This window comes from Camelus ferus, chromosome 10, assembly GCF_009834535.1.
Source record: "Camelus ferus isolate YT-003-E chromosome 10, BCGSAC_Cfer_1.0, whole genome shotgun sequence".
Taxonomy (NCBI): Eukaryota; Metazoa; Chordata; class Mammalia; order Artiodactyla; family Camelidae; genus Camelus; species Camelus ferus.
Genome location: NC_045705.1, coordinates 65265631 through 65289545, shown reverse-complemented (window position 1 = coordinate 65289545; position 23915 = coordinate 65265631). Strand labels below are relative to the sequence as shown.

The following is a 23915-nucleotide window of genomic DNA, read 5'->3' as shown; positions in this document are numbered from 1 at the left end:
CCCGCCCAGGCGTTACTTTTCAGGGCCCGCCCCCCCACTTCCTGGCCGGGAATTGGCCCCGCCCCCGCGCGCCTCCGCCCTCCCACCTTCACCTCCAGTTGCGTCTCCCATTGGCCGGCACACACCTGCCCGTCCGTCGGGGGGCGGGGCGGAGGGCGGGGCGGGGCGCCCAGGTGAGGGCGCACAGGCGGCAGCGGAGGAAGGTGACAGCGGGGAGGGCGGGAGGGTGGGGGGAGGACGCACGAAAGGACCCGTGGACAGACAGACAGACGGACCGACGGGCGGGCATGCGGGCGGCCCGACTCTAGCCCGGGCTTGGGGCTCCGGCCGCAGCCATGGAGCGGCGGCTGCGCGCGCTGGAGCGGCTGGCACGGGGCGAGGCCGGCGGCGGCCCGGGGCTCGACGGCCTCCTGGATCTGCTGCTGGGGCTGCACCACGAGCTCAGCAGCGCCCCCCTGCGGCGGGAGCGCAACGTGGCGCAGTTCCTGAGCTGGGGTGAGTGCCCCGGGCGGGACCATGGGGGGTGGCCCGAGGGACACCGCGCCAGGAGCCTCTCCCTCCGTGCTCCACGCCCACAGACCCTCCCGCAGGGAGCCGCACTCCCACGAATTACCCCCTACAAACGGCCCGCACTGACCCTAATACATGCCACCGGACCCCAAGCCCTCTAGGTCATCTGCACACTTTACCCTCACTCAGATTCACACACACACTTGTTTCCAGTCCCAGAACCTGGCACGTGTGCACAACACACATCTCACACAGACACGCAGAAACTTAGTCCCAAGTATACACCCCAGACACATGTACACAATACACACTCCACACAGTCACGTCCAGGATTCCTCGCTCAGAAGTCACACCTCATGACCGGTGAGAACACACTGTCTGACACGCAGACCCCTGTGCATGTGACCCACTGACACACATGCTTTCTCAGTCTCCCACATTCCACACAGACACACTGAGACGCTCACATGCACCCCCTGGAGAGACCCAGGGAACCCTGTTCACCACCCCACCCATGCTGCCTATTACATACTTGTTTACTTGCAGGCATCCTCCACTTCCAACACACACACACACACACACACACACACACACACACACACACACACACACACACACACACTTCCATTTCCGCCGCACACAAGACCACCCAGACTGGACACAGGAACCAACCCTAGGCCCTTTGTGCGCAAGCAGTTAGTCAGGCTTCCTGAGGGCTGTTCCCCAGGGCTGGGGGGCCAGGCTGGAGGTGGGTTTGCAGCCCTTTCTGGGGTTGACTCATCTGAGTCACTGGGAGTGGCTGGCCCTGGGTGATCCTGAACACAGTGTGGGCACTGGCGCCAGCCCCAGGGTTCCCTGGTTACACCTGTCCAGGACATAGGGGGATAGCATGGGGGCCTAGCTTGGAGGGCGGGGTGAGGCAAGTGTTTGCCCAGTGGGTGACTAGCATTCCTGGCACTCCTGAGCTCTGGGCAGACACAAGCCTGGCCTGGCACAGTTGGGGGCCTGTGAGACATGCCAGTGTGTTCCCCAGCCCCAGCCCCAGCCCTTTCCTCCAGGGTGAAGGCAGTCAGCAGGCCTCTGCCTCTGCTGTCTGCCCATCTCCCCGGGACTCCTGCATCTTATGTGTGTGTGTCTGACCATGTTGTCATCACTCACTGTGATGCCCACGCACACGTGCGCTCCTCCCTGCCTGCCTCTGGCACCTCTGTCTTGGACCCCTGTCTGTTGACATCTCCCGAGGTAACTCTTAGGGTGGTGACTCACTCTGCTCCTGCCCCAACTTGTACCTACTCCTGCCCAGAGCCCCCATCCCTGTGGCGAGGCAAGGGGACTGGGCAACCTTTCCTGAGGGTGTCTTGCTATGGGTCCCTGGATTTGGCCCCTGTCTGGTTGATGGGTAGTTGCCTTGGCCTTGGGATCCCCCTTGGAGGCCCGTGGCTGCTCCTCCCCAGCCGCGCACACGGGCCCAGGAAAGACAATTAATTTCTGTACTGAGTTTTCCACACCACCTCTGCTGCGGGGGTTCTGCCTGATAAACCTGTGGAGCAGCTCTCTGTCCCACCCACAGACCTGCCCAACTGGCAGGGAGTTTACCTGCTGGCAGGGGGAAACTGAGGCAGGGAGCCAGACTGCAGCTGCCCCCGACCCCTGCTGCTCACTCTCACCCCCCTAAGTCTCCAGGACCCCACTCCCTCCCACAGGCCTGTGGCTCCTCCAGTCCTGGGAAGGGCCTGGGAGTGGCTAGAGATGTCCCTCCTGGGAGAGTCAGGGACTGAGAAGGAGGAGGTGCTTGGCCAGGTGCGTCTGCATCCAGAGAGGGAGGCCGGGCTCAGAGTCGTAGGGCCGGTCAGGCCTGGAGGAGATCCTGAGTGCTCACACTCTCAGGTGCCAGCGTCGGGTGCCAGGGAAAGGTGTTTTGGCCCTGTTTTCTAGTCTTGTGAGAACCTGGGCAGACCTCTCTGTGCGTCCAGACTGAGGACGCCCCACATGGGGAGCACAGAGCCTGTCCTCCCAGAGTCCTGCAGAGCCGTGACTGAACTGCCCTCCGGGGCCGCCCCAGGCTCACCCTAGCCAGGTACCTCTGTGCCTACAGGGTCCTGGGACCAGGGCCCACAGCTCCTCAGTGGCAGAGAAGCCTCTCTGGGGACAAGGAATGTTGCCCGTCCAGTTTCCCAAGACAGGCCCTGGCCTGGTCCTGCTAGGGGGCCAAGCACTGTAAGCTGGAGGTGGGAACGGTATCCCCATCGTCCCAGGGTGACCTGGCCAGCCAGGGTCAGCCCCCAGGCCAGGGAAGACTACAAGTCCCATCAGCCCCTGGGGTAAAGTCCACCTGGAGTCTGGAGACAGAGGTCCAGGGAGCTGTAGATTCAGGGAGATCCCAGGGCCAGGTGGTCAGCAGGGCCAGGACCCCACCTTCCACGCTGCCGGATCATGGCCAAAGGGCCTGCTGCTCTTTCAACCCCTTGGCCAGAGGCCATTCCTGGGGAGGTCATTATTGCCCTGGCCTCATGGGAGTTGAAGCTCCTGGCTTTTCCCAGGTGAGAGGGAATTGGGGCCCTCCCCACAGGCTCCCTGAGCCCCACTCTATGTGCTCTCAGTCAGCCCCTTCGTAGCGAAGGTGAAAGAGCTGCGGCTACAGAGAGATGACTTTGAGATCTTGAAGGTGATCGGCCGAGGGGCCTTCGGGGAGGTGAGCAAAGGGCCTTGGGTTGGTGGGAGGAGGGTGTTCACACCCAGGCTGGCCTGACCCCAGTGCTCTGTGGCCTCAGGTCGCTGTGGTGAGGCAGAGGGACAGTGGACAGATTTTTGCCATGAAAATGCTCCACAAGTGGGAGATGCTGAAGAGGGCAGAGGTCAGTGTCGGGTCTGGTGGGACTTTGGGGCCCTGCAAATGGGAGCCTCCTGGTTTCGGGGATCTGCACAGGAGGTGGCTGGGCATGGCTGCCAGACAGCAGAGGATCCATCCCCAGCAGCCGAGGAGTCCTCCTATCCCTTCCGCACAATAAGTCTCTTAGAAGAAGCAGAGTTGTTCTCATTTTCCTTATGATAACACTGAGGCCCAGAGCTGTAAATCATAGGCTTGGGCTCACACAAGTGACCTTGATCTGAGCTCCTAGACTTACTGAGTCTTCTTTTATCCTCTGAGCTGGCAAGGGTGGGTGGGGTTTCTGGGCTCTGATCCCACCCCCCTCCCTTACCCACTGTTCTCCAAAACTGCTGCAGACGGCCTGTTTCCGGGAGGAGCGGGATGTTCTGGTGAAAGGTGACAGCCGCTGGGTAACCGCTCTGCATTATGCCTTCCAAGATGAGGAGTACCTGGTGAGGATGCTCAGCAAGGTTGGAGGGGAGTTACCTGAGGACGAAGGAGAAGGCCTTTGGTGGTCAGAAGTGCTGGTCCAAGGGGAGAGAGACCGCTCCTATGGGACCAAGAGGCTTCCACTCCCCTCCAGCTCCAGCCTGGAGCCTCCTGCCTAAGCTTTGGCTGGGAACTGGCCACCCAGAGTTGCTGGGAGAAATGGCCCTGCCTTCCCAGAGGCAGGACCCCTGTGAGGCAGGTGGGAGGTAGGGCCCTGGGGCAAGTGCCCACCATACCCCCCCATCTGATGCTTGCCCCTTGCCCGCCACTATCTAGTACCTGGTGATGGACTACTATGCTGGAGGAGACCTCCTCACTCTGCTGAGCCGCTTTGAGGACCGCCTCCCGCCTGAACTGGCCCAGTTCTACCTGGCTGAGATGGTGTTGGCCATCCACTCGCTGCATCAGCTGGGCTATGTCCACAGGTGGGTCCCCCAAAGCCCCTGCTACCCTTTCTAGCCTCTGTTGACAGCTGACCACATATGTGCCAAGCCCTGTGCTAGGAACTTCATATGCATGATACCTTTGAATTCTCACATCAAAACTTTATGTGATGGGATGGGAGCTGTTATCATCCCATTTTATAGATGAGGAAGTCGGGGCTTAGTACAGGTAACACCTGGTTCACGGTGACCTCACCAGTGGATGGCCAAGCTGTGGGTTGCACTGGGAAGTCTGACTCCTGTGTCCCTCGTAGCACACTCTGCTGCCTCCAAGGGTTGTCCTTATGGGTCTCTCTCCCCAGCCTAACCACTCTTCCTTCTTGGGAGCCAGGATGCCTGGCCACCATCCTTTCCCCCTTCCACACGCAGGCAAACACATTGCTTGCGGGTGCACGCAGGAACATGTATGAGCGTACACATACTAGTGTGTGCACGTGCCCACCCAGCCATGTGCCTAAATACACATCCACCCACATGGGTCTTGCCCTTCCCCAGGGATGTCAAGCCAGGACAATGTCCTGTTGGACATGAATGGGCACATCCGCTTGGCTGACTTTGGCTCCTGCCTACGTCTCAACAACAGTGGCATGGTAAGGACCCTGCCCCAGGTAGGGGCAGGGGATCCCAGCTGGGTGAGCTCCCAGGGGAATGAGAGGCACCAGGCCTAGTGCAGGTGGCATCAGACTCCCAAGGGAAGGAAGGGCTAGACCAGGGGTCAGGGTTGGGGCACCAAGCTAGCCAAGCCCTAGGGAGTAGGGGTGCTAGGTCCAGACCCGGGGCCATGGGGAAGGGCCAGAAGGCCCAGCCAAGCCTGAAGCTGTCTTTATGGTGTCATCAACACCACCACCCACAGGTGGATTCATCGGTGGCAGTGGGGACACCGGACTACATCTCCCCTGAGATCCTGCAGGCTATGGAGGAGGGCAAGGGCCACTATGGCCCACAGTGCGACTGGTGGTCCCTGGGGGTCTGTGCCTACGAGTTGCTCTTTGGAGAGACACCCTTCTACGCTGAATCCCTAGTGGAAACCTATGGCAAGATCATGAACCATGAGGTCTGGTCACCTGGCCCTGGGGTTCTGGGAGGGCGGCAGGGCTCTTGTATCTGTGGGGCTGGGGTGTGATCCTGGATGCTCACCTGCACCCCTCCCCTGGGCCTGCAGGACCACCTGCAGTTCCCCCCAGATGTGCCTGATGTGCCAGCTAGTGCCCGAGACCTGATCCGCCAGCTGCTGTGCCGCCAGGAGGAGCGTCTGGGCCGCGGGGGGCTAGACGACTTCCGGAACCACCCCTTCTTCGAAGGCGTGGACTGGGAGCGGCTGGCAACCAGCACTGCCCCCTATATCCCCGAGCTTCGGGGGCCCATGGACACCTCCAACTTCGATGTGGATGATGACACCCTCAACCATCCAGTGAGTGGCGGGTCCCACCATAGTAGGAAAACTGCCTTGAGCTTCAGTGGCTGTGGGACCCTTCCCCCACCCTGCAAAGTTCCCCAAAGCAGTTGCTGGGCTGGAGATGACGTCTTCAGACCCCAGAGGCTCATGGGAGTTATGGTTCACCTGCACGGAGGTAGGTAGTGCCAAGTGATGGTCTTTGGACCACAGGTTTCATCCTGTTAACCAGAAATCCTGTAAGAAAGACTCCCAGCAGCACCTGGAGGCCAGAGCCTCAAGGACTTGTGGAAGTTATAGTCTTTTTGGGGAGGCCTGAGCAGGAGGAGGTTGGCCCGCCCAGACCCAAGGGGTCTCTTTAGTCTCAAGCCTCTGCCTGGAGCTGGGCCTGTTTGACTCTGATTCTCCTTCCTCTCCTACAGGGGACCCTGCCACCACCCTCCCACGGGACCTTTTTAGGCCACCACCTGCCGTTTGTGGGCTTCACCTATACCTCAGGCAGGTGAGCCTAGTTCTCACACACCTGGTGGGAAGCTGGGGGCTGCTAGGCAGAGAACACTGGGAGTGTAGTCCATCAGGACTCTGGGAAAATGGCTGAATGGCCCACCTGGTGTCTACATGAGACAGGGGCTCGGGAAGCGTGCTCCAAGCCCTCAGCAGGATGACCCCCTATGTCCTCGAGGTCCTGGTGAAGCCACGCCCCCTCTGGGTCCTGACCCACAGTTTGCCCTCACAGGATCCTCCATGGCTGGCTGGGAGTATACTGGACTCCAAGCCAGAAGCCTAGTACTGCTCCCTGAATCTCACTTTATACCTCTGTAAAATGGGCAGGATGCTCTCAGCCCAATTCCATGTGTAGGGCTGGCCTGCAACCGCAGCAATGTCCTGGCAGAGTAGGGGCTGCGAAGTGTAAGCAGGCAGTCTGACCCTCACTCATGGAGCGCTCACTATGTGCTGGGGGTGGGGCTCTCTGGGCCTATGTCTCTGAGTCCTCTTAACAGCCCTTGGAAGAGGCCCTGTCATCACCTCCATTTTCCTGCAGGGAAACTGAGACTCTGATATGTTAGGTGACTAAGGTCACACCACTTGTAAGGGCCAGGGCCGGAGTTTGAACCAGGGCCCAGAGGGCCCTGGATTCACTGCCTGGGGTTGCTGCACATGGTACCGGCCTGGGGCCTCCCAAGGGCGGGGCCTGGTCTGATTTCTCTCTTCCCAGCAGAGCCCAGAGTTGGGTACAGAGCTGGTGTGTAGTGGGTGTTTCTTGGATGAATGAATGTTTGGATGCAGAAAAATGAAGGAAGCTTGTGAGGGTGGTTCTCTGCCAACTCATGTTGCCCTGATCTCCTCAGTCCGGGCCTTGAGAGCAGTTCTGAGCAGTTGGCTGCCCTGGAGCGGAGTCTCCGCTGTCTGGAGCAGGAGAAGGCAGAGCTGAGCTGGAAACTCCAAGGTTCGGGGGGAGCCAGCTGGGCCATGGCAGGTGGGTCTGCCTTGGGGTCTGCACCTGCAGGACTAGCTCCTCACCTGTGGGTGCCCCCCACCACAGAGGCTCTGCAGACCTCATCAGAGCATCGGGAGCTGGAGCAGTTACAGAAGGAAGTGCAGACACTACAGGACAAGCTGTCAGGTAACTCCCCACACCCCGTCTCTTTCCCCCTACCCTCACCTTGGAAGCTGAGCTGCTTTCCCAGTACACCTGGGTCCAACCTGGGTTCCAGTCCTGCCCCTGCCCTGTACATGCTGTGTGATCTTGGGGAAGTATCTTAAACTCTCTGAGTCTGCATGTAGAAAATGAGCTGGGATGAGGGTTCCACGCATGTAGAGTTCCCGGATGAAGCTGGGGCAGTCAGTATGTGCGGGTCTCAGTGATAATTCCTGGCAGAGATGCTGAGGGACAGCAAGGCCCCCTTGTCCCAGACGGATGGGCCCCCGGCTGGTAGCCCAGACCAGGACAGTGACCTTCAGCAAGAGAGAGATCAGCTCCTCCAGGTAAGGCTCAGTGAAGTGGGTGAGTGGCCCAGGGCTTGATGTGGAGGAGGTCCATGCCCTGATTCCAGGCCTTGCCTGCCACGTGGGCCCGCCAGGAGCTGGCTGAGGCTCGGGCAGGGCTGCAGTCGCAGGAGCAGGAGCTATGCAGAGCCCAGGGGCAGCAGGAGGAGCTGCTCCGGAAGCTGCAGGAGGCCCAGGAGAGAGAGGCAGCCACGGCCAACCAGACCCACACCCTGAACTCCCAGCTGGAGGAGGCCCAGGATGCCCGGAGGGAGGTGAGTGATGGGAGTGGGTGGGGACAGCAGCAGGGTCCTGCCTCTGTGACTCCAGGTGTGGCTGGAGGCAGCCTGGGGAGCCGAGTTCAAGGTGCTGGGAATACCACGTGCCTTGGCACCCCCACTGTGGTGAGCCAAGGCCTGAGGAAGGGAACGGGGGTTTGGGGGTGTGGACAGGGGTCCACTGCCTCCACTCCGAGGGCAGCTGGCAGACCCCGAGAGTCCAGAGCAAGGTGGAAGGTTGGGGTGAACGAGCTCAGCACTGGCTGCCTCTGCGCCCTGTCACAGCTGCAAGCCCAGGTGGCCACGCTGAGCCAGGAGGTGACGCAGCTCCGGAGACAGCGGGAACAAAGCCTTGAGAGGGAATCTTCTCAAGTCAAGGTGGTGAGGCCTTACCCCCTTCTCTTGGCCTGACCCCATTCAGGGTCCTCAGGGCCAGGCCTGTGTTCCGGGGGTAGGGTGGACCATGGCTTCTTGGGCCCCTGCCCTGACCCCTCTCCGTGTCCTCCAGACTGTCCACTCTGCCTCTGAGACCAACGGCACAAGAACGCCTGAGGGCGGGGCTCAGGAAGCACAGCTGAGGCAGGAGGTGGCTGCCCTGCGTGTGCAGCTGGAGCAGGCCCGCAGCCATGGGTAAGCAGGGCCGTTGGGGCAGGGGACAGGGTGAGGGCCTGAGCTGGGGGTCATCAAGTCATCCTTCTCCCTGTAGGACGAGTGGGAAGGAGGAGGCTCTCAGCTGGCTACAGGAGGAGAACCAGCGGCTGAGCCAGGAGCAGGAGAGGGTGAGCAGGGCAGGGAGAGGGCCGGAGAGACAGGAAGCTGGCAGGGTGGATGGTCAGAGCTGCCAAGGCTGCAGGCAGCTGCTGGGTGAGAAGGGTGGACACAGGCGGGACTCAGGGGTGCTAGGGCCCCTGGGGGCTGAGCCCACCTTCCCACCTGACCCCTAGCTGGTGGAAGAGCTGGAACGGGAGCAGCAGAGCAAGCAGAGGCTGGAGGGTGAGCAGCGGGAGACAGAGAGCAACTGGGAGGCCCAGATTGCCGACATCCTCAGCTGGTGGGTGCCAAGGGGCTAGGGGAGGGGGCTGGGCCCAGGCAGGGCTGATGGTGCAGCCCCTGACGGTGAGCCCCCTTCCCAATCAGGGTGAATGATGAGAAGGTTTCAAGAGGCTATCTGCAGGCCCTGGCCACCAAGATGGCTGAGGAGCTGGAGTCCTTGCGGAACGTGGGCACCCAGACTCTCCCTACCCGGCCGCTGGTGAGCCCTGTGGAGACCCGGAGGGGAGGGGTGCCGGGAGCCTCACTCCACAGGTAGGGACACTGAGCTTACGGAAGATCAGGGACTCGCCTAAGCTCACATCACTGGGGCTTTGAGCCTGGCCAGGCTGGGTTGGGGGGTTGGGCATCTTATATTGGTGCTCCCTGGCCACCAGGATCACCAGTGGAAGGCACGGCGGCTGCAGAAGATGGAGGCCTCGGCCAGGCTGGAGCTGCAGTCAGCACTGGAGGCTGAGATCCGGGCCAAGCAGGGCCTGCAGGAGCAGCTGACACAGGTGCAGGAGGCCCAGCTGCGGGCTGAGAGGTGAGACTAGGGGCAGGCACTACGAGGGGCCCACGACCCATGCAGAGGCCTGTGGCGAGCCCTCACCCGCTTCTCCCCAGTGGTCTACAGGAGGCTGAGAAGCAGAACCAGGGCCTGCAGCAGGAGCTGGCTGCACTCCGGGAGGAGCTGCGGGCCCGTGGGCCAGGAGGTACGTGGCCGTCTGCTTGCCTGTCCTGGAGCAAGTCCTTCGCTCCAGGTCACCAAGGGGGTCACACAATAACCTTGCAGGGCTGTGAAAACAAGAGTTAGTTCCAGTCTCTGCTGCTTAACCCACTATCTGTTAGCTAGCACTTACCGAGCACCTGCTGTATGCCCACCCCCCTCCCCCATCCTGCAGTCATTTCCCCATTTTACTGAGGTGGAAACCAAAGCCCCTGATGGCCCTGGTTTCTCAGAAACAAGTGTTAGGGCTGGGCCAGGGACCCCACCCCCAGTGACCCACACCCTCTGTTTGCAGACACCAAGCCCTCAAACTCCCTGATTCCCTTCCTGTCCTTCCGGAGCTCAGAGGTAAGACCAGGTGCGGGACTGGTTGGGGAGGAGTCCTGGGGAGGACACAAAGGCCTTGACTCTGCCCCCATCCCATTCCCCAGAAGGATTCTGCCAAAGACTCTGGCATCTCAGGAGAGGCCCCGAGGCCTGGCGTGGAGCCAGATCTGAGGCCAGAGGGCCGCCGCAGCCTGCGCCTGGGGGTGAGGACAGACGGGAGACCCACAGTTGGGGTGCTGGGCCCCACCTCCACCCTCTGCCTGCACACTTCTCACCTGTTTGCCTGCCCTCCCCTGCAGGCTGTGTTCCCCAGAGCGCCTGCTGCTAACACCGCCCCTGTAGAAGGTCCTCCTGCAAAGGTCAGCACCCAGAGGGGCAGGGCGGGTTGGGGGCACCAAGTCATTCTGCCAGGCTTCCAAGGATCTGCTTGGGTCCTTCCACATGCCTCCTGGCCAGCAGACCACACTGGGAATGGCAGCGATGGCAATGAGTTTTGAGTATGACCACAGATCGCTGGGGATCAGAATTCACACACAGCCACCTGGCTCATTCCCTGATCTCACTGGACACCGCAGGGTGGCCTCAAGGGTGGGGCATGGGGCCCTGGGAGGCTGTGGTCAGGCATGGGTAATGGGCATGTCACCCTCCCCAGCCTGGTTCACACACGATGCGTCCAAGGAGCTTCCCATCCCCCACCAAGTGTCTCCGCTGCACCTCGCTGATGCTGGGCCTGGGCCGCCAGGGCCTGGGCTGTGATGGTGAGACCCCTCGCCCCACCTGCACACCCGCCTCCTGTGCGCCAGCCACAGCCGCTAGGTGGAGGGAATGAAAAGTGGTCCTGATCCTGACTTACTCAGGCTGATTCTCTCAGTCCAGACCACTGGCACATCCCAGTCAACATTTCCCACTGTTAGTTTACTCTGTTTTTCTTTTCTGACTTTATGGGGAGTTGGTGACAGCTCAGGTGCCACCATGGCCTGAGGGAAGCTGGGGCTGGGAATGCCCAGAGTCCTGGTCCCAGGCTGTCCCCACCCAGCCTCACATCATCTGTTGGCTCCCATTTTCCCCACAGCCTGTGGCTACTTCTGTCACTCGACTTGTGCCCCACAGGCCCCACCCTGCCCCGTGCCCCCTGACCGCCTCCACACAGCCCTGGGAGTGCACCCCGAAACGGGCACGGGCACTGCCTACGAGGGCTTCCTGTCGGTAAGCCGGCACTGGGGGAGGGGGAGGATGGGTGAGTGGGCTGAGGGCCTGGCAGGCCGTCCCTTACCTGCCTTCCCCCCAGGTGCCACGGCCCTCAGGTGTCCGTCGGGGCTGGCAGCGAGTGTTTGCTGCCCTCAGTGACTCACGCCTGCTACTGTTCGATGCCCCAGACCCAAGGCTCAGCCCAGCTAGCGGGGCCCTCCTGCAGGCACTGGATCTGAGGTGGGGGCCAGGCAGTGGCTTTGGGCAGGGGATGTGTGGGTCAACGGGGCAGCCAGGGCCATGTGACCTCTGACCTGCTCCATGAACCTCTCAGGGACCCCCAGTTCTCAGCTATTCCTGTCCTGGCCTCTGATGTTATCCACGCCCAATCCAGGGACCTGCCACGCATCTTTAGGGTAAGTTCGGGGGCAGGATGAGCCAGACCTCTGCCCGCCTCTATGTTGGCCCCACTCCAGCCAATTTCCTCCATCTCCATGGCTGCCTCCTGCGTCCAGCCCCTCTTGCCCCATCATGGACGGCTACAATAGCCTCCATTCTGGACAGGGTAGCTACGCTTCATCCTGCAGCGCAGTGAGTTCTCCATATATGAAGCTGGCTGGATTCGGCCTTATGTAGGACACTTCTGTGGCTCCCCATCGCCCTCAGGGTGCTCCTGACTGTGACCTTGAGGCCGTACGTTTCTGATTCTGCCAGCCCCTCCCCCACCCCCAGCATTCCTGGTTATTCTTCTCACCCCCCACCCCCTCCCTGGCTCCAGCAGAAATGTCTCTTCCGCTCGGAGGTTGTCTTTCACTGCTTATCCTGGGTTAGGGAGCCCCACCCTGTGTTCCCAAGAGGCCCTGTCCTTACCCCTCTATGGCACTAGTCCCAGAGCTCTGGAGCTGTCCCTGTGCTTGTCTGATCTCCCCACCTGGCTCACCACCTGTTGCATGACAGCACCTGGCACTGCACTGGGCCCACATCAGTGCTAATAAGCATCAACTGATGGAAGGAGGGTGGGAAAGACGGCTGGTTCTCAGCTCCCTGCCCTCCAGCCTGGGTCCCCCCCCCCCATAGGTGACAGCCTCCCAGCTGACAGTGCCGCCTGCCACGTGCACCGTGCTGCTACTGGCAGAGAGCGAGGGGGAGCGGAAGTGCTGGCTAGCAGGTGCTGGGTGAGCTGCAGCAGCTGCTGCGGGACACGCGGCCAAGGCCCCGGCCTGTGTACACGCTCAAGGAGGCCTATGACAACGGGCTGCCACTGCTGCCCCACACACTCTGTGCCGCCATCATCGGTGAGCCTCGTGCTGAGGGGGCCGCCCGGGGCAGGCTTGGGGGAGGAGCCCGGTCACTAGGGCCACTGTCACTGCCCAATCCCTGCAGCCCTGAGCTGTGGACTCTTGCACGTGTGTCCTCCTCAGCACTCCCCTGGGCATGGCTGTGTGAGGGACCTGGGCTAGGGGGTGAGAGCCTGGCTTCTGCCACCCCATTTCTCTGCACATCCCTTTCTGCTTTTTCTCAAAGAATGTCAAGTAAGTGAAAAGACCAAAGGCTTTAGTAAGAGATAAAGGAGTGTTCCGCTCCTGCTCTCTTACCAGCAGCTGGGGACCATGGGGGAGCCTCACACTGTCCTGTGCTCAGCGGGGCCTCCATAATGGACAGCAGGGGAAGAGGAGAGGAGGCGGGACCCCCCAGCTTCCCCCAGCCCCCAGGCCCTGGCAAGCCCCTGCCTTGGTGGGCTGGGACTTCCTGCAGTCACTCAGGACAGGAGCCATGGGAGAGAGTGCCCTCGTCATCCAGGTCCCCTGTGTCAGCTGGGAGCTGGGGGACTGGGCATTTATTGAGCAGGGATTGCTGTGAGCTTAACACTCACCCTGCGTTGCTTTATCTCTTCACAGCCTCACAGCAGCTCTGTGAGAAAGGTACCATTATTATCCCCACTTTACATAAGGGGAAACCAAGGCTCTGAGAGGTGACGTGACTTACCCCAAATCCCACAGCTCGGGGTGGGGGGGCCACTCACCCCAACTCGTGTCCCCATGGTACTTTCCCATTAGAGCCAGTCCAGACTCGGACTGAAGGGGCCAGTGATTCAGGGACAGTGGGACTGCCGTCTCTGTGTCCTCAGGAGAAACTGAGGCTTGCCAAGGGCAGGTGGACTGCCCAGTCTCCTGTCTCAGGATGGGCCCTCTGACCCCTGACCTCTTGCTCCCTCTACCAGACCGGGAACGCCTTGCTCTGGGCACCGAAGAGGGGTTGTTTGTGATCCATCTGCACAGCAATGGTACATGCCAGGCTGGGCCAGGGCGGGCATGGGTGTGGGTCAGCCCCAAGGGACAAGGAGGATGGGCACTGGGCTGCTCCTCAGCCACCTGTCGGTGACACTCTCCCTCGCCAACTCTGCAGACATCTTCCAGGTGGGCGAGTGCCGGCGGGTGCAGCGGCTGGCCGTGAGCCCCACCGCAGGCCTGCTGGTCGTGCTCTGTGGCCGTGGCCCCAGCGTACGCCTCTTTGCCCTGGCCGAGCTGGAGAATGCGGAGGCAGCAGGCGCCAAGATCCCTGAGTCTCGAGGCTGCCAGGCCCTGGCTGCCGGGCGCATCCTACAGGCCCGCACCCCTGTGCTCTGTGTCGCAGTCAAGCGCCAGGTGCTCTGCTACCAACTGGGCCCAGGCCCAGGGCCCTGGCAGCGGCGTATCCGCGAGCTGCAGGCCCCGGCACCTGTGCAGAGCCTGGGGCTGCTGGGTGACCGGCTGTGCGTGGGCGCGGCTGGTGCCTTCACCCTCTACCCACTGCTCAATGAGGCTGCGCCCTTAGCGCTGGGGGCCGGTCTGGTACCTGAGGAGCTGCCACCGTCCCGAGGGGGCTTGGGTGAGGCGCTGGGCGCCGTGGAGCTCAGCCTCAGTGAGTTCCTGCTGCTCTTCACCACTGCTGGGGTCTACGTGGACAGCGCTGGCCGCAAGTCTCGCATCCACGAGCTGCTGTGGCCAGCAGTGCCCACGGGCTGGGGTAAGGCCTGTGGAGGGCCAGGCCGGGTGGGGCCTGGCCCCTGTGATGTAGCCCACGTTGGAGGAAGACAGGGTCCTGCCCAGACCCTTGAGCTTGGCGTTGGAGGCCAGCGTGTACCCCCCTGTCCAACCACACCCTGCTCTGTCCCCCATGGCTTGCAGGAGGTCTTCTCCCATGCCTTCGCTCATGCTCTTCCCCCTGCCTGAACTACTCTCCTTTTTGTTTCTGGTGAACTCTAAGCCAAGCCCACCCCCATAGCAGCTCAGGGCCTGGAGCTGGTAGGCCCTCCATAAGTGGCACCATGATTACTGTCATTATTATCACTGCATTCCTGCTTCTGCCTGCCCCTATCACCATGGGTCCTTTGCTCCTTTCTGCCCCCCTACCTCTGTTCACATCTCTGCCTTGCTCTCAGCACCTTCTTATAATGACTGGTTTGGTGCACTGGGGGCCTGCAGATGGACTCGGGCTGGTGCTTCATCATGTCCAGCACCCAGCCCCAGGCAAGTGCACCCCAGGGCCTATGAATGTTTGGAGGAATTAATAAATGGGATAGTGAGGGAGTCCTGCACCTCCACAGGTAGCTAGTGTGATAGGATACGGAGGGACAGAGAAAGATTGTTCACGAACAATTGCTTTTCTGGGGTAGGGCCTGTGGGTTGGGTGTAGCACAGACATTCAGTGTGTAGGCGTTGGATCCAGACTGCCTGGGGCCAATTCCCAGCTCTCACCACAGAGTGACTTTGGCCGTGACTTAGCTCTATGGTTTCTGTTCTCTCATCTGTAAGTTAGGGGCGATACTACTACCTGCCCAGAGTTGTTTGAGAATTAAAGGAGAAAAAATATGCAACATGGCTAGAACTAGGGCTGACACGGCTTAGTGAGTGCTCTGTGATCCTTATCTCTGACTTGCTTTGGAGGTTGGGTGGGGCAATCAGGAGTCTTCAGAAGGACCTTTGGAGGGGCATGGAAGTTACTGTGCTGTGACAGCGCACAGGGCCCTGTGATACAGAGGGAGGAAACAAGCCCAGAGAGGTGCCTGACTTGCTTGGGGCTGCACAGCACAGTTTCCCACCCTGCAGGTTACGCAGCCCCCTACCTGACAGTGTTCAGCGAGAATGCCATCGATGTGTTTGATGTGAGGAGAGCAGAATGGGTCCAGACGGTGCCCCTCAAGAAGGTGAGGGCCTGCTCAGACCCTGGGGCTGGACTGGGGTACAGTCGGATAGTGTGGTGTGACCTCTGTTGCCCCTGCTTTAGGTGCGACCCCTGAACCCAGAGGGCTCCTTGTTCCTCTATGGCACGGAGAAAGTCCGCCTCACCTACCTCAGGAACCCGCTGGCAGGTGAGAGAGTCGGGGTGAGGGGCAGGGAGGTGTGTGACCCTGAGTACCAGCTGACTGGGACCCTGGGGTCTTGTGAGCACGGCCCAGCTCTGCTTCTCCCGCAGAGAAGGACGAGTTCGACATCCCCAACCTCACCGACAACAGCCGGCGCCAACTGTTCCGTACCAAGAGCAAACGCCGCTTCTTCTTCCGAGTGTCGGAGGAGCAGCTGCAACAGCAGCGCAGGTGCGCTTGCGTGGTGCAGCGGCTGGGCTGGGCCTCCGGAGAATTGGGGGCGGGGTGAAGCACAAGCCCCACCCCCAGGAGAGGGCGGGGCGGTGTCACCTATGTCAAACCCCTCCCTTCACCCCCTTCCACCCTCAGGGAGATGCTGAAGGACCCTTTTGTGCGCTCCAAGCTCATCTCAACGCCCACCAACTTCAACCACCTGGTGCACGTGGGCCCTACAGAAGGGAGGCCCACCGTCAAGGACCTGCCCCTGGTGAGAGTGAGTTCTCCGGAGCCAATCACAAGCCTCCCCGGTGAGGCTGAGCCAATCACCCGCCTCTGCTTACCCGGGGCATCAGCGTGTCCGGGAAGGGGACCAACTGCGGTTCATTTGACCTGGTCCCAGCCCTCCACACTGTCCCCCAACAGGCTCCAGAAGAGAAGAGCCGAGGTGCCCGCAGCTCTGGCCCGCAGCGGCCCCACAGCTTCTCCGAGGCCTCTCGGCGCCCAGCCTCCATGAGCAGTGATGGCCTCCCTGGAGACCTGGACCCCAGTAAGGCCCCAGCTTCACAGCCTCCACTACCTCTGCGTCCCGCCCCTATCTTTCCACCCGCTTTGGACCCCCACAAATCTGACCCTGGATTTTTGTTCCCTTGCTCATCCTGCTCCTGGAACAGTGAAGAGGAAGCCTTGGACATCTCTGTCCAGTGAATCCGTGTCCTGCCCCCAGGGATCTCTGAGCCCTGCAGCCTCCCTGATACAGGTGAGCTAACAGGGGCTTTCTCTTCCCCCATTCAAAGGCAGGCAGTTCTATTCTGTGCTGGGCCCTGTGCTAAGACCTGAGGCCAGAGAACATGCTGAGCCCGTCCCTGCCTTGGATCCTAAGCGATGCTGACTCTCACCTGTCTCACCCCTTAGGAGGTCCCATCAGGGGCCTGGAGGCAGGTCAGCCTAGGTGGGAATCTTGGCTCTGACTGTCCCAGCAGTATGGACCAGGGTGAGGTGTCTAGCCTCCCTGAGCTTGTCTCACCTGTAAAATGAGGTTATTATCATGAGACCTGTATGAGGTGAGGATACCTCAGCACAGTGCCTGGCACACGGGGAGAGCACCACAGAAGGGGAGCTCTCGGAATTCTTAACAGAGGCCCAGCCTAGGGGTGAGAGGTCAGGGGAGGGAGCAGTCCATCTGGCTGGGGACAGGGGAAGCTGAGAGGATCTGGGAAAGCTCTCACTTACCCTCCAACCACAGCTCCAACTGCTACCCCAGCTCCAGCCACCCCAAGCCCTGGGACTTGCCCAGGTCTTTCACACCTCCAGGTTCTTACCACTGCCATCCCCACTGTTTTGCATGCCCTTTCCTGTCCTCAACCTGATTAAAGCCCAGGCCATCTTCAAGGCTCTGCACCAATATCACCTTCTCCAAAGACCACTTGGCTGCCTGGTCAGGTGGTCAGGGCCTCCCTGGGGCTGGCACCACCTTTGGTGCCCCCACCCCCCTCCTTGTCAGTTCTGCTGTGCTGTGGTTGTCATCTGGGTACCAGTCTTCCTCCCTCAACTCTGAGCTCCTTGATAATGGAGGTCAAGTTTGTGTTCTGCCTGGAGTAAAGCATTTTTGTTGATTGAATGTAGAAAGGAGTGAGCGAACAAAGGGGCTTTGATTTGGACTCCAGGATTAAGTAGGATTTCCTCAGTCTTGCATACCTCCACCCCACTGCACATCTGGCCTCTGAGGGCCCAGCTGCAGCAGGCAGTGGGTCCTGGGGAAGCCTCTGCGAGGCACCGGCCCAGTGAGGAGAGTCCTGCCTTCTTCTTTCTACCCTGTGTTCCTTCTCTTTCCCCTCCAGGTCTCAGAACAGCCCCGGAGCCTCCCGCCAGCCCCTGAATCCGAGAGTTCCCCTTGACACCTTCCAGTGGGGCCCACCCCAATCCCATGACCTAGAGACTCAAGGGAGCAAAGAGCTTGAGGAATGCCATACCCTGGCTGGTCCAGGATGTGTGGAAATTCAGACTCAGGGAAGGCCTGGACTGGGCAGTGATGGGAAGGCTGGCCTGGGTTCTGAGGACTGGGGTGGGTGGGATGGGGTTTGACTCCCAGCCCCCGTCCCACCTTTCCCCTCCGTTCCCAGCCCCAGCCTGTGCTAGCCACAGGGAATAGGATGGCCCCCTTCTACCCTGGGGGCCCCTCTGCCCTGGTGTCCAGGGGTGATTGTGCCAAAGCTTTAATTTCCAGGGCCAAGCCCCAGGAAGCTTGAGAGTAAGAGTAAGAGATGAGGGACAGGAGGGCTGGGTCCCTGGGAGCAGTCTGAGGTCTTGGCTGTGGACTGTCTAACCCCCAGAGAGGCCGAGTTGGGCCGTATCCCAGTCTCTGCTCAGAGTCAGGGTGGAAAAGGCAGGCTGTGATCCAGAGGAAGAGATAGAGAATGTGAGAGGATGTAGGTGAAGGAGGTAAGAGAGGCAAGGGGGAGGAAAGCAAGTGCAGGAGGAGGGGATAGTGGTTGGAAGGAGGTGAAAGCCATCCAGAGGAGGAGAGAAGGATAAAGGAGAAGCAACAGAGAAGAGAGAGACCAGAGGAAGTGGTGGAGTCGGGAGAGGGCACTGGGAGGCACATGTCCAGGCACCTTCTTTCTGGGTGAGCTGGTAGGGGTGGGAACAGGGAGGGGCTCCAGGAGCCAACTGACATTGTCATCTAATCCGTCCAGGAGGAAGATAACTCCTACAGGGATGGGATGAGGGGTATTTATAAGGGCTACTTGGTGGGAGATGGGCACCCTCCAGGTCTCCAGGCACACTGGCCCTTCCCAGAAAGGGGGCAGGGTCCTTTTTCTCAAAGCTTCAACCACCTGTGTATTAGGGGATCATAGGGGCATTTTATTATTGATCACAGTCATTATTATTGTTATTATATTGCTATTTTTATTAAACCTCCCCCTACTGCTGAGTAGGGGGCAACCTAAGTATTTATCTCCTCAAATGCCATATTCCCATAAGGGATCAACCTTGACACTCTGTGAGGCAGTAAGAAAGCAATAAAGATAACTTTGTAAGCTACTGGCCTCCCCGCCTGGATCTGTCTTCCTGGGGTTCGGAGGATGGAGAGAGGAGTGGGGGAATCAGGGATAATTAAAAACCAGGTTGTCTTCCTGTACTTTCACAAATCAGGTGACATTCAAATGGGGGGTCAATGAGGAGAGTTTAATAACCAAGGGATGGTTTACAAAAATGTGGGCAGCACTGGGGAACCCATCAAGGAGTGGCAGTGCCCTGAGTCCTAGCAGCAGTCGGGAGCTGTCAGCACCCCTAGGCCAGCCGGGCAGGAAGAGGCAGGTGTTCTGGCAGGTGCTGTGGCTGCCAGTAGAAGACCTTGGCAATGGCCAAGCAGGAAAGCAGCCCAGGAAATTAGTCGCTCCACCTCAGTCTACTCCCTCCCTCCCATCTCCTGCTTCCTTTTGTCTAAATGGAAGCAGCAGCCTGAGGCCCATAGAGCTCAGTTTCTGCCGGTCAATAGAGCAGCCTTTGGAGTACAGAGCAGTGTGGAGAAGGAAGGTGATCTGGAGGGCACACACAGTGCCCCACCCAGGTGACAGGAGTAGGGGGAGGGGAGGTCTGAGAGGGGTCTCACTTATTCTTAGCTGGGATGTCCATGACAGGGCAGGACCCAGGCCTTGAGACTGGGCTGGGTGAGGAGGGAGGGTAAGGCCTGTGTGCTGGGACCAGGGCAGGCCTGGGGCTGGTCGCTGTGCCCTCAGGCTTGTGGACGACTCTAAAGGTAGGGAAACTAAGGGAAAAGGGGCCTGTGTGCCTGGGTCTGGCTGGAGACAGGGATTGGAGGGCATCCACGGAATTCCAGGGCCTGTTTAGGAGCACACTCGATTCCAGTACAGTACAGTCATGGGCAAGTTACCTGACCTCTCTAAGCCTTAGTTTCCCTGTATGTGAGTGAGGATTGGAAAACCCATCTCATGGGAGGTTCTGGTGAGACTCTGGTGAGATAATGAGTGTAAAATGCCTTCAGCTCATCACTCAGGAAGTGTTTGCTCTGCCCACAGAGATGCAGAAGCCCAAAGAGAGGAGCCAGGGCAGAGGGGCTGAGGCCTCCTGCAAGCTAAGGCCTCCAAGCCATGCTCACCAAATTGAAGACGTGGCCGTTTCCCCAGCACCCAGCAATAATTTAGCCAAATGATTTTCACAATTTTACATTAAATTTTAAAAATATTTTCATATTTAATATTTCAATAAGGGTATAGCTTAGCGGTAGAGTGCATGCTAAGCCAACATGAGGTTCTGGGTTCAATCCCCAGTACTTCCATTTAAATAAATAAATAAACCTAATTACCTACCCCCTGAAAAAGCAAACAAACAACAACAACAACAACAACAACAAAAAACCCATAGAAATAAATAAATAAATAAAAATAAAATTAAAAATTTTTTTCTCCCAAAGTTTTATGTTGACAAGTTTCAAACCTACAGAAAGATTGAGAGAATATGAACTCCCTACACTCTTCACCTAGATTCGCCAATTGTTAACATTTTGCTACTTTTGCTTTCCCTCTTTATCCACATAAAGGTGGATATAGAGCATGTGTTTTGCTACCACTTGAGAGTAAGTCACAGACAACTTGAACTTCACACCTAAGTACTTTGCAGGCGTCTCTTAAGAATAAGGAACCACCAGAAGTTACTATTATTATCTCAAGAGATTTAATATTGATACTCTATCAATCTGTTATGGGTTGAATTATGATCCCTGAAAATGAAGTCCTATTCTCAAATACCTCGATATGTGACCTTATTTGGAACTAGAGGTCATTGGGGAGGCCCTAAGCCAATATGACTGATGTCCTTTAAAAAGGAGGAAATTTGGACACAGAGACACACACACAGGGAGAACAGCATGTGAAAATGAAGGCAGCGATCAGGGTGATGCTTCTACAAGTCAAGGAAGGCCATAGACTTGCCAACAAACCACTAGTGGCTGGGAGAGAGGCCTGGGAGAGGTTCTCTCATAGCTTTAAGGAGGAATGAATCCTGCTGATCTTGGACTTCTAGCCTCCCGAACTCTGACATGATACATTTCTGTTTAAGCCACCCAGTTCGTAGTACCATTGTGTCAAAAATGTTTTTTATAGCATTAAAAAAAATTGAGCATCCAATTCTAGATCACATGTTGCATTTGGTTCTGGTGTCTCTTGAATCTCCTGTAATCTACAACTCTCTCCTCCCTCCTTTTTGGATGATGTATCATGATATTAACAATTTTTTAAGGGTCCAGGCCAGTTCTATTGTAGAATAACCTGCAATTTGCATTTGTCTGATTGTTTCCTCATTAAATTCAGATTTGCCATTTTTTCAGGATATTACATAGCAGATGCTATTTTAAATTAATTTTAGTTATAATAACACTTTTTTTTTTTTTGGTAAATTGGAGACTGAATTCTTGTTGGACTCCCTGCCCTCCCCACATAAAGTTGAACTTTGCACCTAAATACTTTGCAAGCATCTCTTAAGAATAAGGAACCACCAGAAATTACTATTATTATTAAAGTTAATTTATGTCAATGTGTTCCATAGATGCCCATACGTATTATTCCCAGGCATCAGTAGGGACCACTCTCCACCAGCCTCCTTGCCTCCATCAGCAGAAATCAAGTCAGAGCCTCAAGACTCCTCCTACCCTTGGCGGGAAGCTCTGCTCTCCATGCTCTCACACTCACAGCTGGACCACCATCCTACCCTTGCCTCAAGACCATCAGAACCGGCCCTGCTCTTTGTCCTTGTTGCTCAGTTTCCCAACAGGGGCCCCGGCTCCAGGGTTCTCCATGGCTCTGACCATCCCTTTTTTGGATCCCACCTCCACACTCAGCTCCTGATAGCTGTCTACCACATGCTCAAGAGTTGATGGTCCATCTTCAGCAAAAGCCCCCATGTCCTTGCCCTCTTCTGCAAAGAGTCCTTAACCCTCCTGCTCTAGCAGAAACTTTGCCCTCCCTGGGGCCACTTCTGCTCCCTGCCTCCTGACACACGGACTCTCACATTCCTCCTGCCACTGGGCCAGGAGGTACGGGAGGCGTCCTCCTTGATCCTTGGGCCACTGATAGCTGTCCTCCTCCCTCCTCCTTTCAAGTACTCAGTTTCGAACTCAAGTTATCAGCTTACACCGCCCACTCTGTTTCAGACATCTCCCAACCCATGCATGGCTCATTCCTTGATAATTCTAGCTCCTAGCTTGCTGTCACTGTCTCCATCCTACTCCTATTTTAATTCTTAGAGACTTTGTTATACATGTGGATGATCCAACTGCCAGGTCTCTCAGTTCCTTCAGCCCATCTTCTCCCATGACCTTGTCTTCCATCTCACCCCAGCCACTCACTCCATAGCCATACTGGAGAGCCAGCCACACTGTCCTATATGGGAGCTCCTGGTCACATGCAGCCACTGAGCACCTGAAATGTGACTTGTCTGGAGTCAGACACGCTACTGTTGCACAACGAGGTCCTGTGACTTGTCTGAATTGAGATATGCTGTGAGTATAAAATACACACCAGATTTCAAAGACTTAGTGTGGAGAAAAATATAAATGATCATTATTAATTTTTATCTTGATTGCAAGATGAAATAATATTTTGGATACATATATTATTAAAATTACTCTCACTTGTTATCTTTTACTTTTTTAATGCAGCTACTAGGAATTTTAAAATTACATATGCAGCCCGTGTTTCTACTGGAAGCACTGCTCTAGAATTTTTTATTATTTTTTTAATTGAAGTACAATGTGTTCATTTCTGGTGTAAGGCATAATGTTTCAGTCATACATATACATACAAATGCCTTTTCATATTTTTTCATTATAGGTTACTACGAGAGATTGAATATAGGTCCCTGTGCTATACAGAAGAAACTTTTTGAAAAATCTATTTTATATATAGTAGTTAATATTTGCAAATCCGGAACTCCTAATTTATCTCTTTAGATCTTTTTATTGTGAATGATTGCAACAACCCCCTCCCCGTAATCTCAACCCCAAGCATCCAACTCTCTAACCAACACCCCTACCCTTCCAGCTCTCTCTAGCACCCCAACTCCAATAAACTTTTGACCCCATCGAAATCTACAATCCATTGATTTTGCCACCCTTCTGCTGTCCCTCATCCCTTTTGTTTCCTTACGTCCCTCCTCACACAGCCTAAATTCCACCTCAGTTGCCATAATCACCCCTTTGTATGAATGTATTCATTCATTCAGCAAATATTGGTTGAACATCAGTTCTGTGCAGGACACTACTCTAGGCACATGGAACATCTCAGAGAACAAAACAGACATGTTCCCTGACCTTGTGGAGCTTGTATTTTGGTGGTAGGAGAAAATAAAAAACAAAGAAGTAAATTATATTAGATGACCTCCTTTAACCCTCTTCTCCCTGCAGCTGCCATCTTATTTTTCTCCTTCCCTTTGCTGTAAAGCTCCCTGGAAGAGTTGTGTATTATCAGTCTCTTCAATTTCTTTCCTCTCATTTTTCTTGAGCCCAAGAACTTGGGGCTTTTTCTCCCCAAATGCTCCTAATGTGGTCACCACGGGTTCTCACAGAGCAAACTGCAGTCAGTCCTTGGTGCTCAGCTTGCTGACCTGTGGGCAGCACCCAACCCTGTTGATCACGCCTCTGCCTTGGTCTTCTAAACCAGATACCCCTCTGGTTCTCTTCCCATCTCTCTGGCCTGTCCCTCTCAGAATCCTTTGCTGGTTCCTGCTGGTCCCCCGGAACTCAGTCCTTGGTGATCCCCTCTCCATATATCCCTCACTCAGCTGCCCTAAATGTTAACATCTTATACAATATAGTATGTTTAGGGGGATGGTAGAGCTCAAGTGGTGGATGCACGAGGTCCTGGGTTCAATCCCCAGTACCTTTTCCAAACATAAATCAATGAATAAACCTAATACCTCCCCCTCATAAAACATACAATATGGTATGTTTATAAAAACTTATTGATGAAAACTGAACAAAGCTACAGGTTTTATTTGAATTTCATAAGTAGGGCTCCCAGGTGCCCAAGACTTGACTAGCTTAGTTTTAAAAATGAAAGTTCTATTCCTCTGAAGTCCCCTCAGTCCTGGGAA

General features: G+C 57.1%; 1 protein-coding gene across 1 annotated transcript; it reads left to right on the top strand.

Moving 5' to 3' along the window:
• The first annotated feature begins 214 nt into the window (after nt 1-214).
• Nucleotides 215-18849, top strand: CDC42BPG (CDC42 binding protein kinase gamma). The gene is given in 39 exon segments (XM_032489749.1): nt 215-495; nt 3111-3202; nt 3282-3365; nt 3736-3831; nt 4145-4293; nt 4807-4819; nt 4821-4901; nt 5165-5365; nt 5474-5722; nt 6127-6206; nt 7054-7151; nt 7248-7328; nt 7584-7690; nt 7786-7965; nt 8254-8346; nt 8477-8598; nt 8675-8747; nt 8913-9019; nt 9106-9220; nt 9396-9544; nt 9625-9713; nt 10023-10075; nt 10159-10257; nt 10354-10413; nt 10707-10812; nt 11127-11260; nt 11343-11482; nt 11577-11658; nt 12320-12406; nt 12408-12537; nt 13464-13526; nt 13649-14248; nt 15331-15428; nt 15509-15593; nt 15698-15818; nt 15957-16074; nt 16230-16353; nt 16478-16563; nt 17645-18849. Coding segments are annotated over 39 exon segments (4662 nt in total). The 5' UTR covers nt 215-335; the 3' UTR covers nt 17702-18849.
• The last annotated feature ends 5066 nt before the right edge of the window (nt 18850-23915 follow it).